General features: G+C 57.8%; 1 protein-coding gene across 1 annotated transcript in view; it reads right to left on the reverse strand.

Moving 5' to 3' along the window:
- NPHP4 (nephrocystin 4) overlaps positions 1 to 12,441 on the reverse strand; it is an 86,962-nt gene that overhangs the window by 53,094 nt on the left and 21,427 nt on the right. Inside the window, exons 7-9 of the mRNA XM_066374881.1 lie at positions 6,606 to 6,742; positions 4,527 to 4,708; positions 3,742 to 3,868 (exon numbers count right to left, since the gene is read on the reverse strand). Coding sequence (XP_066230978.1) covers positions 3,742 to 3,868; positions 4,527 to 4,708; positions 6,606 to 6,742 — 446 coding nt within the window. The remainder of the gene's footprint in view (positions 1 to 3,741; positions 3,869 to 4,526; positions 4,709 to 6,605; positions 6,743 to 12,441) is intronic.

Genomic DNA, 12,441 nt, shown 5'->3' on the forward strand with positions numbered 1-12,441 from the left:
GGGAGCCCGGATGGCACAGCCCCGAGCCCCAGCAGACGGAGACGGGGCTGCACGTGGTGACTCGACTGGGACACGCGCCTCGCTCCAGGGGAAGAGTCAGGTTTCTTTTAAAAGATCTCCCAAAAACCCTCAAGACATCTATATATATTCCAGCAAGTTTAAATTTACATAATTTTCAGAATAAATCAAGGCATGACACTTTTGTTCCAAAGACAGCATATTAAAATTATGCGGCACCAACGTATCCCGGGCACCTCGCCAGTGTTTGCACATGGTAAAGCATGCAGGTCTTTGTTATACGAACTTGTCTGGTTCAAAGGATGCTAGCAAAGACATACGTAATAAAGCTGCACCTCCTAGAGATTTTGGGAGAGGGCTATTTCGCTCCGTGACTCCCCAAGAAAGGACTGTGTTAACCACCGGCAGCCCCGACGGGATCTGCACCTGCTCTGACAACAGTGCAGGGACAGGCCCGGATCTGGTCCCGCTGCAGGTGCCCTCACAACACATCGCTCTCTTGGGTTCTAGGGCGGTTCTGCTTTACCAACGTCATTCCGCCCGCAAACGTCTGCGGAGCCCACGCTGGCACAGCGTGCAGCGTCTGCAAAGGGGCCATCTCCTGTGGCTGCACTGTCCCCACAACTCACGTTTCTGGAAAGGAAGTTGTGTGGACGGGAAGAACGGCCCAAAGACAGGCTGCAAAGGCAGATAGGTCGCTCTGGCTGACTGACATGCAAGCATCTCACAACAGATTAAAAACAAGGCATGTGTCTTCTCAAAACGTTTTTTTCCAGTTTGTTTCTAATGACTACCAAAATCTCAGGACCAAGAAAACACTCTCGGACGGAGGAGCCTGGGTATACACTGGACGCACCAGCAGCCGTCGGTCTCCTGAGATCCAGAAAGACCACTGACAGAGGAAAATTCTGCACAGCCAGCGCCCAGGAGATGGAGTTAGCTCCTGGCCATTCCGTTCCTCAGCCTGAGCAACACAGTGAGGCCAGCTCATGAACAGGTCAGAGCGCAGAGCCTGCTGCCCCAGCTCACGAGGAACACTGCGTCCAGCAATCAGTTTCCAAAGAAAAATTGTTTGTTTTTTTGGCTTGTCTATTTTTAACAAAGAAAAATACTCTGGGCCCTAGCCAGTTGGCTCAGTCAGTGGTAGAGCATCGCCCAGTGTGTGGAAGTCCTGGGTTCAATCCCCAGTCAGGGCACACAGGAGAAGCTCCCACCTGCTTCTCCACGCCTCCCCCTCCCCTTCTCTCTCTCTCTCTCTCTCTCTCTCTCTCTCTCTCTCTGGTCCCCTCCTACAGCCATGGTTCAAATGGTTCAAGCAAGTTGGCCCTGGGCACTGAGGATGGCTCCATGGCTTCACCTCAGGTGCTGAAATAGCTCAGTTGCCAAGCAACAGAGCATCAGCCCCAGACAAGGGTGGCTGGGTGAACTGCAGTCGAGGCACATGCAGGAGTCTGTCTCTCTGCCTCTCGGCCTCTCACTTAATAAAAAAAAAATTAAAAAAATAAAAAAAGAAGGAAAGAAAAAAAAATACTCTGAAGAAATGTACACCCAGGCTGACTGGATATTTGAAGATAATGAGAAATTTTAGTTTTTTGAGTGAGGATGGTGCTGCAGAGGTGTTAAGCCCACATCTCCTGGAGCTGAAGTGACAGGGGGTCTAAGATTTGCTCTGAAGCAACCTGGGAGGAACGGGGAAGTGGGGGAAGGGGAAATGAGGAGCACCACAATCTGACGCCCTCCCAGGTTGCTGGGGCGCACACTGGGTTCCTCAGACGCTTCTCCCCACGTTGACACTGGAAATGTCCCATGGTAAAAAAGGTTTAAAAAAAAATGTACGTTCCATAATGTTTACAGTAATCAAAACAGATGCAATTGTGACTGGACTGGAATTTGCTTCCAAATGAGGCCCAATGGGGGCAGCAGGGGCGGGGAGGGGGGACAGGTCAGCACCTGTCTTGTTTTCTCCTCCGACATCCCACTCTGTGCATGACAGGGACACCTGGCCCAGCCTCGCCACCGGGCCCACACAGCATCCCTTTCCAGGTCACAGGAGGAAAGGACACCGATGACAAAGGCAACATGGAACACAACACTGCATGTTACAAGAAACAGGTACAGGCCCTGGCTGGCTAGCTCAGTGGTAGAGCATCGGCCTGGTGTGTGGAAGTCCCAGGTTCTATTCCTGATCAGCACCCATCTGCTTCTCCACTCTTCCCCCTCTCGCTTCTCTCTCTTCCCCTCCTGCAACCATGGCTCAATTGGAACAAGTTAGCCCTGGGCGCTGAGGATGGCTTCACGGCCTCTGACTCAGGTGCTAAAAAATGGCTCCAGTTGCAATGGAGCAACGCCCCAGATGGGCAGAGCATCGCCTCCTGGTGGGCGTGCCGGGTGGATCCAGTTGGGTGCATGCGGGAGTCTGTCTCTCTGCCTCCCTGCTTCTCACTTGAGAAGAATACAAAAAAAAAGAGGAGCCACCATACCCGAGAGCGGAGGAGCTATCCCAGCCACGGCCCACAGCGCCGTGAAGCAACACGTGTGGAGGCAGTCGCCGAGGCGTTTCTGTGAGGAGTCTGAAAATAATGACATTTCACCTGAGACATATCAGTTCCAGCAGAGACTTTATAATCACTTGAAAACGACAATTAACATTCTGGTTGGAACGTTATCTTAATGTAAATGACGAGTGGAGAGCCGTGTGGAGCCCCACCGAGGGGCCAGGTTCTCGCCGCATGTGGCTGGCGCCCTCGCAGTCCCCCCATCCCACCGGACGACACCGGGGACACTGCACCCACACTTCCTCCCCCGGGCTCCCCCCACAGCCCCAGGCGCCCGGGTCCCTGGGGGGAGGCCTGGACCCAGCCCAGAGCGTGCCCTGCGCGGCAGGTGCGTCCATGCACTGCTGCGTTCTCCCTGCAATCCCAATACAAAGGGAAGTAGCGCGCCATTAGAGCGACGGTGACCGTGTGTTTGGCTAGTTGGGACACCTGCCCCTAGATCAGTACACCTGAACAGGACTCTGTGTTACAGCAACACACGGGTGGACCTCGGGGAGGCCAGCCCGCTGCTGCCAGGGCCGACGGGAAACGGAACGGCCCACATGCCCGACCGCCGACCCCTTCTCCGGCTCACCCGCGGCTGACGGTCGTGCTCACCCACCCGCCGCAGAGCAAAGAGGGCGCACCCACCACCCCAGATGGGATCTCTCAGGCCTTTACCCAATTTCTAATTGACTTGTTCCATTGACATTTGCTTTTTAAAACAGAAAAATAAATCTTGAGAATAGCATGATTAGGGTTTTCTGAAGACTCTACATGACGGAAGTCCATCTGTCATAGCACCCCCCCCCCCAGCCCCGCGCCCTCAGGGGGACCCAGGCACAGGTGAGGTTCATTAGAGGAAACCATTCATCACTTGTGCAGACTCGAGCCTGACTGCGCCTAATATCACATGAAAAATGCAGAAAATGGCCTCATTTTTCAAAATAATCATCAGCTTGCTAATTACTAGTTAATGCTATCGTGATGCGTGGCTCCCGGATCCTATTACCGTTGGCCGCGAGCACGCTGTCAGCACGGAGCCGGGGGCGATCAGTCACCACGAGGAGCAAAGGTTTCCCAGAACCACATTCCGGACACGTTACCCAGACTGCTAACATCATCATCACGGAGAGGGGCTGGCGCCAAGCGGGGCCTGCACGACACAACACGACACGGGGGGCCTTACGTTGCCATCCACGCCCGCGGGGCCGTTCAGCACGTACTCCAGCTGGAAGACGATGGCGAACGCGGGGTGACGGACCATCTCAGGGAGGCGGAGGCGGCTCCTCAGCACCAGGGCCTGGTCTGCAGAGCTGGGGCGAGAGCACACGGCAGACACATCAGGCGGGGCCCACCGCCCCGCACCCCCGCTGCCCCGCGCCCCCGCCGCCCCAGGCGCTAGCGCAGCAAGCCCCCCCACCCGGGCAGTGCCACTCAGCTCTTCCAAGGTTGCCCCCCAGGGTCACTCCCCAAACCAGAGCCTTTTGGGTGCCTCAACAGACACTTTGCTTGAACTGTCAGAGCTAGTACCCAGGGGATGGGGTGTTACAGCCCGGTCCCCAGAGAAGTCCGCCTACAGGACCCTCACCCACTTGGCTCTGAGCAACACGGAGCCAGCGGGAACCACCCCAGGTGCGCACGTGGCACCCCTCGGAGGTGCCCCTGACTCTGGCTGGGAAGCACAGACAAGACTCCTGCCGCCAGTTCTCCGTCGTGGGAGAGACCGAGTGAGGCACCCCAGAGGAAAGCCCGCCAGGGTCTCCACAGACCATAAGCGACTACAGCCGGGAGCATCTGTGATGCTCATTCCAAAACTGTCACTGCACAAAAACTGGACTCTCCAACCTCACAACCCCAAGGTCTGCTCCCGAGGGGCACACACACCTCACGTGCGAGAACATGACCCACTCCCCTCAGACGCCCACCCGCACCTCCCTGTCCCCAGCTGGAACCCGGGGTCTGGGGAGGTACCTGGTCTTTGAAGAGGAGCCGACTCTCCTGCTGAAGCTGGCGGAGCGCGCCAGGGCCACCTCCCCCTCGGGCACCAGCACCATGACCTGTGGCCTCTGCACAAAGCCCAGGCCGTTGTGCACGCCAACACACAGACGTCGCTCCAAGATTTCCAGGGCACTGCCGTCCAGAGGGCTGGCCCCCTGCGAAGAGCACATGTCGGACAGCATCAGGCCTGAGCAGAGGGGGAAGGGTGCCCACCAGCAAAGCTCCCTGGGGAGGGGCAAGCAAAGAGTAGAGACCGTGACACAGTCTCCAACAACCCCCCCCCCCCCCAGGTCACAGGGCGCTTGGGGGAAGAGTCCCAGCAAAGGACAGACGAATCAGCCAGTCAGACCAGGCTGGCCATGGGCACCTTCTAAGCAGTCTGGGGTTCTCTCACACGGCACCCCAGCGCACCCCCTTGGATGCCTGATCGTTAAACTCTTGCCCTGAGCTTCCAAGGTCAAGCTGCCATGCTCAAGATGCACCGAACTAGCAGCCGGGACCTCGGCGCCTCGCACGGGGACTGGGGGGGGGGGCTGCCCCACAGTGGAGGGAGGGGCTGATCGAGGCGCCGGGGGGCCGGGTCTGGTGAGGTCCACACACAGCCTCTGCCTCCCGAGGACTCAGACAACGGGCAACCCGGGGCGGAATGGGCAGCAGGAAGAGGGAGCCATGTCAGGCAGTAAGTCATAAACCAATAAAAATGGAATCTGCCCCAAAGTGATCACCGGATATTAAAGTGTTTCATCTTAACAAAAAATGTGCAGGCACTCTAACGAACGAGCCAGGAGAGTCCCCGGGGCCATTACTGTTTATTAAATTACGTGATCGTTGCAAAGCAATCCCGAATTTCCAAGTGTCCTTGATTGCCCATTCATCAAGCGGAAGGGACCCAAACGCAGCCTATTAGTCCCTGAGTGATGGAAACAGATGGTGGGGGTGACCGAGCACCTGCCAGTCAGAAGGGAACAAAGAGACCAAGGCAGGAAAGTGCAGAACAAAGTGATTCTGTGGGAATGCGGAATGTGTGAAGTCCAGCAAGGACACCCTAACGGGCGGCCCTCACACACCCCGCTCGGAGCAGTGAGGGCACAGGGGAACCACACCGAGGGGACAGGCGCTGCCACTCCCGTCTTCCCCTCGTGGCCCTTCTGCTCAGACAGGACCACATCACATGGAGCCACACGGTCCAGGACGGCCCTCTCACTCGCGCATGGGTGTGATTAATCACGGCTGCCTGCTCAGACTCGAGCGGGCGCCCACGGACGGAAGCGCTCATGCTCACAGCCTGTAAACAGTCAAGACCGGCTGCGTGCCAACACTTTTACTCACGCCAGGCGCAGTGCTGCACCACACAGGCCCAGTCCTCCTGGTGCAGACACTGCAGGAGGGGTCCAGGTGAACTAGGGAGCAGGGAAGGAGAGCCCGGCGGGGGGAGGAGGCCCGCAGGCAGGCAGTGGAACTGAAACCAGGAGCCTGACGCTCCTGCAAGAATGTCCAGGACAGGGCGCCACGTGCTCAGAGGCCCCCGGGCGCGAGGCATCGCCCACAACTACAAGGCAGGGATGAGACGCCCCCCACGTCCAGGGTGGTCCTCACAGGCTTTCAGAGGGAGAACTGACCAGCGCACGTCCACACAGGCCAACTGACCTGGCGGGTTGGGGGTGGGGGAGGGGCTTGCACAGAAACCTGCTTGGCTGGGGTTAAATGACTGGGATCTCTGGTCACCTCCTCGGAAGGAGCAGAACAGCCTCAGACTGTCCTCAGGGAATGTAGATTACTTCATGGACATCCCCAGGCACATTTGGTGGCTTCATTTATGTATTACAGGGGAGCCGTTTAAGATACATCAAAATTAACCTCAATTGATGTCTCAGAATAACACCACCTTCATCACCATCAAAGTTAAGACAACAGGCTATGTACTTCTTCAGCCACAAAGGAAAAAAAGACAGGTCACCGTGGCTGGACTGCCCCACCCCAGGCAGCAGGAACGGCTCGGCCCTGCCGTGGGCATCCCGCTGCTGAGGGGCCATCCCGGACGTGAGCCGATACCTCCCGGAAGTGATCACTGATCAGGAGTTCCAGGAGCTCCCCCTCGAACTTCTCCAGGGAAGGGTACAGCGTGAAGGACACATCGTCCAAGTACCACGTGACCGGCTTCTGCAGCCGAGGCTTTCGGAGGGCATCACCTGGAACGACGAGAGAGAGAGAGAGAGAGAGAGAGAGAGAGAGAGAGAGAGGGCAGGCAGGTTACCGTGGAGACACAACCACCAGGAGCACCCGCGGGCTCACCAGCCGAGGTCCAGGCCGCGGTGGGAGGACCCGCAAGGCATCACTAGGACAGGTCAGAACCCACCTCCAGTCAAGCCCAAACGCTAAACTGGTTCAACAAATGCAACTTTCATTTCTGGTCCAAATCCTACCCTGAACTGCCCGCAGGAGCGATTTTATAACCGGCGCCCCGAGAACACAGGTTACAGAACACAGAGGACATGGCTCCCCTCGTCCTGGCTGCCCGTCATCCCTGCCCTCCTGCCCATGAGGGACACAGCCAGGGGCGCCGTTCCTCATTTTATTACGTTCACCTTGAACCACCTGGGAGCACGCCGAGTCTTCCTGGGTATGCAGAGGCAGAAACAGTCTGGCTGGCCCCGCAGGAGACAAGTCCCCATACCAACCGAGAAGCATCCCCGGACTGTGAGCCCCGTGAGGGCAGACGGAGGGACTGGGTCTGGGCACCCAGCCCAGTGCCCGGCCGAGCAGGCACATGACAGCTCTTGGCTGTAGGGGAGAGTCCCATGCACAGAGAGGCCTGGTCCGCGGCTCCGGGACAGAGACCAGCACAGGGGGGAGCAGGCACAGCCCACCACTTCCCTCCCACAATCACACTGCCCGTGGGGACCTCACATCCCCATCACAAGGACTGGAGTTCTGGTTCTGGTCCTCAGTCTCTCTCGGAGTCCTTAGGGCTATTTAAATATTTAGGCACAAGGTCTTGGCTTTAAAAAGCCAGTCCAAAGTTAAGAAAGGAAATAACGGGGCCCTGGTGGGTTGGCTCAGCAGTAGAGCGTCGGCCTGGCATGTGGAAGTCCTTGGTTTGATTCCTGGCCAGGGCACACAGGAGAAGCACCCATCTGCTTCTCTACCCTTCCTCCTCTCCTTTCTGTCTACCTCTCTCTTCCTCTCCCACAGCCAAGGCTCCATTGGAGCAAAGATGGCCCGGGCGCTGAGGATGGCTCTGTGGCCTCTGCCTCAGGCACTGGAATGGCTCTGGATGTAACAGAGCGACACTCCAGAGGGGCAGAGCATCGCCCCCTGGTGGGCATGCTGGGTGGGTCCTGGTCAGGCACATGCAGGAGTCTGTCTGCCTCCCCGCTTCTCACTTTGGAAAAATACAAAAAATAAAAATAAAATAAAATAAAAAAGGAAATAACTGGTGGGAGACTCGGCGATGTGAAACCGCGGTGCCCAGAGCTCTGCGTGGTCTGGCCGGAAGCTCTGAGTTGGAGCAGCTAACAGGCGGTCTGTCTTCACCTCCCGAGGTACCGAGACCCCTAGAGGTGCCCACAGCTGCCTTCTGCTCTGGTCACGCCACTTTTTGAACCTCTTCGGCCAAATGAGCAAAGCACTCCCTGGAACATTATTTATAATCAAGTGAAATTAGGGGAATTGGAGCTGTTTACGCACAAAAATGGGAACAGAAACTGCTGTCAGAGATCACGCAGCGATCAGAGAGTTGCCGTGATGTTGCAGGGAGAAGGGAAACATTAAGCTGCCAATTTTACTTAACAATCGGTGCGTGTCCATGGATGTGGACATCCGCAGGCAGCGTTCAGCTGTTCTGTTTGCTCTCTCATGGTCGCTGCGTGGTACCCATCCCAAAGAGGCATTAGGTTTCATGCTCCTGAGAAAGTTCATGTCTTCCTTGCATAATTTTTTAAAAAGTGTTCCAGCTGGCCCAGTGATGACCACGACCAATTAAAAGAACAGGCAACTTTATTCACAACAACCAAAAGGCAGAGACAACCCAGGCGTCCATCTCGAGTGAACAGACAATGGTCCATCACACGGTGGACTGTTAATTATTCGGCCTCAGAAAGGAAGGAAGGCCTATCAGGGCTGGGACATGGACGGACCCCGAGAGCATGACGCTGAGTGAGATGGGCCGGTCACAGAAGGACAAATCCTGTACCGTCCCATTCAGATCAGGGGTTTAAAGCCATCCAATTCGGAGACAGAAGGTAGGCTGGCGGTGCCGGGGGCTGGGGGAGAGGAGGGATGAGCAGTGAGTGTTCAGATGAGGACGCTGCCCCCACAGCCAGAGACTGGACCCTGTGAGCACTGCGGGGCCGGAGCCCTCAGCAGCCCCCCCAGAGGCCCTCGCTCCCAGGGCTCAGCAGTTCATGCCGCGTCCCAACAAGCCAGGGGCTGTGGTCAAGTGTCCTGTCTGCCTCTGCTGCTCCTGTGGGCATGGGGGGTGGGGGGTCCAGGGGCACGCTCAGGTGGCTGGGAGCCCTCCACTTTCCGCCAGAGCCCAACAGAACCCCCGTCTGTCCCTAGCACCACAAACCCACCCAGGACCTCGGGTCCACTCCAGAAAACAGGCTCTGGCTTATGTTTCTCAATGGGCTCCGGTTCCCTCCACCTCCGGCGGCCTCCCGCAGAGCATGTTCCGGCCCCATGGCAGGCTGGGCGGGGAGCCTTCACCCACACAACCCGCTGGTCCCTCTTCACCCTCCACAGTCCTCCTAGGCTGATGCTGGCACCCCGGCAGAGCATGGGGCAGGGCTGGCACTGACCGGCGGATGTGAGACCAGAGGGCAGCCCAGGAGGGCCCACCCGGAGGAGGCTGGCTCCATGGCAACAGGCGGCTTTGTGGGCCATAGCACGTGACCATGACCCAGCAGTGACGCGGCTGCCACTGTCCAGGGCAGAGGGCGTGGGGGGGGGGGGGCACAGTGAGTTTCCTAATCGGAGCATCTCTCTGAGAGGTCGCTCAGGAGGGAGACCCGCCTGCCTCCCGGAGGTCGACAGAGCCACCAGGAGGACCAGAAGGGCAGCTGCTGGGTCCAGGCGCTCCCAAGTTGAAGTCACCTGTCACAAGTCCGCACACAAACACGTGTGAGCCGGATGGGGGAGAAACAGATAAGGCCAGGGGCTATGTGGATGCCGGGGTCCCAGGGTCGTATGTATGGTACCAGGCTGTCCGAGGACCCTGGGCAAAGGGTGCACAGGACAGAAAGAACCTCTCCACACTACTCACTAAAACCGCCGTGAATCACAAGAACCTCAATAAAAATTCCAATTAAAAACAGCTCAGTCTCCTCTACTGTGGCATTTTACAGATGAATAAACACCCGGCTCCCAGGACGGCACTGAAATAAAACCGAGCCCTCCACAGTTCGACAGATGCTCTGCCCGGGAGCCGGCCGGGGCCATAAAACACCGTCCAGCAAGAAACCCTTTTTCAAGAGTGAGTCACAGAAGACCCGCGCGCCGGGCAGAGCGGACAGGAGACAATATACCTGTCGGGAAGCAGCTCGGCGCCTCAGGCTGTGAGGCATGCGTTCCCGCGCCCGTGCAAGTGCACAGTGTCTGCTTGGGTGGTCGCCAGGGGACGCACTGATGAGAAGCGTCCCTCCAGTCTCCCCAGAAGAGGGGCGTGCCCCCTGCCCACAGGGAGGTGGGAAGTCGGGCTCCCCCAGCCCTCCCCGCCAGAGCGCATCCCGGCTCCACTCCAGAGCTCCTAGTCATTTGCTTAAAAAACTACATAGCAGCAGCACCTGGATGTGCCCCAGGGAACGGCTGCTCCACACTCACTCAGCTCAGGTCTCCCCTGAAAGCATGAGCTTTAAGGATAGAGAGCTGCAGTCTTGCCTCTTTAAGTCAAAACACCCTTCTGGAGTGTGGCCCCTGGACTCCACCGTCTAACCGGAGATGCTGAGAACCAGACACGGGCCGTCTGGGCGCCTGGGCTGCTCTTTCCAGCAATGACCCAGAAGCGAGAATAGGCTAACCATCGATGTTTTCGAGTTTCACCTACAGTTCTGACACCCACTGGCAAGTCACAAAGGGGCGGCTACAGCTCAGGCCCCAAGAACATTGTTTAAACACGCAGAGCCCAGGAAGAAGACGGCGTAGGCTGGCACGGAGCAGGTGTGCGCCTCAGCACACATCACCGTGGAGCTCACAGGGCCGCCCTGACCAGGGGGCCCAGGCCAGGGGATGGGCCACAGCCGAGGCCTCAGAGACGCAGGTTTCATGTCCTCGTCACTCAGTCCCAGCAGACAGCCACGAGGCTCTGTCCCCTCCTCTTCTGGGAGAACGCGGGTAAACCACGGAGGTAACGAGACTTCCTAGGTGGGCATGGGGGGCATGTAAGCTTGGTAAACCATGGCGAGCCCAAGCCTCAGATGCGCTCCTGCTCACAGTGGAGTCATCATCTCTCACGTGCCATGGGACGCTGGACAAAGAGTGGCCTCATGGTGACCATGGACCCATCCAAAACTGCACAAACAACACACTGGCATCCCAGCATGGACCAGAAGCCTGTGGCCTGGGCAGGGAGAGCGTCACTGCAAACCACCACACCCACGCCTGAGCGGAGCTACGGCCCATCCTTCAGGGTCCGAGCCGAACACTGAGCCTGTCACAGCCTTCCATCTCGTCTGCTGAGCCCGAGGCCGGAATGCTCTTCCTGGATCAGGCAGAAGCCACCCCCCCACCCCCCACCCCCCACCCCCAGCCAGGCAGGAGTTCCAACAGAGCCAGCGGGGAGGAGGGCTGGTATGGGTCCCGTCTCCTCCTCCAGACTGCCAAAGAGCCTCCAGAGTGCCCAGAAAGAGCACAGGGCCCAGGTGGTGAGGCCCGTCAGCGGGCCCTGGAGCAGAGCACACCGCCCCCCCCACCTGCCGTGATCTCGGCTGAGAGGGGCTGACCCACCCACCGCTGGAGAACCAGCTCCTCCAACACCAGGCAGGGCCCGGGCCTCTCACGCGAATCTCAGTTTCCCAGTGCAAGCGAGCCGGTGCGCAGCCAGGCTCCCTGCACCGTTGTGCTCAGCAGTCAGAGGTGGAGCCCCAGGATCCGTGGGCACATGAACGGATAAACAAAACACAGCCCATCCACATGGTGGAATGCTATTCGGCCTTAAAAAGGAAGGAAACCCAAACCGAAGGGTGAGCCCTGCGAACATCGTGCCAAGTAAAATAAGACAGTCACCAGAGGACACACATTCGTGTGACGTACCTAGAACAGCCCGGCTCACGGAGACGGAGAGAGATGGTGGTGCCAGGGGCGGGGGCAGGGGCGGGGTGGAGACTGAGTGCTTAATGGGTCTAAGGTTTAGTCTGAGGAAGATGAAGATGTTCTGGAGATGACAGTTTGAAGTCGTACAACAACGTGAACCCACTCGATGCCAGGGAGCCATAAACTTAAAAATATGGTTAATTAGGCCCTGGTCGGTTGGCTCAGGGGTAGAGCGTCGGCCCAGCATGTGGATGCCCTGGGTTCGATTCCCGGCCAGGGCACACAGAAGAAGCGCCCATCTGCTTCTCCCCCCCTCCCCCCCTCCTTCCTCTCTGTCTCTCTTCCCCTCCAGCAGCCAAGGCTCCATTGGAGCAAAGTTGGCCCAGGTGCTGAGGATGGCTCTGTGGCTTCTGCCTCAGGCGCTAGAATGGCTCTGGATGCAACAGAGCAACGCCCCAGAGAGGCAGAGCATCGCCCCCTAGTGGGCGTGCCGGGTGGATCCCGGTCGAGTGCATGCGGGAGTTTGTCTGTCTGCCTCCCTGCTTCTCACTTTGGAAAAATACAAAAAAACAAAACAAAGCATGGTTAATAAAGGCAGTCAATTTTATATCTATTTACCACAATGAAAAAACAACAGCAA

Source organism: Saccopteryx leptura, chromosome 3 (assembly GCF_036850995.1).
Source record: "Saccopteryx leptura isolate mSacLep1 chromosome 3, mSacLep1_pri_phased_curated, whole genome shotgun sequence".
In the NCBI taxonomy this organism is placed as follows: Eukaryota; Metazoa; Chordata; class Mammalia; order Chiroptera; family Emballonuridae; genus Saccopteryx; species Saccopteryx leptura.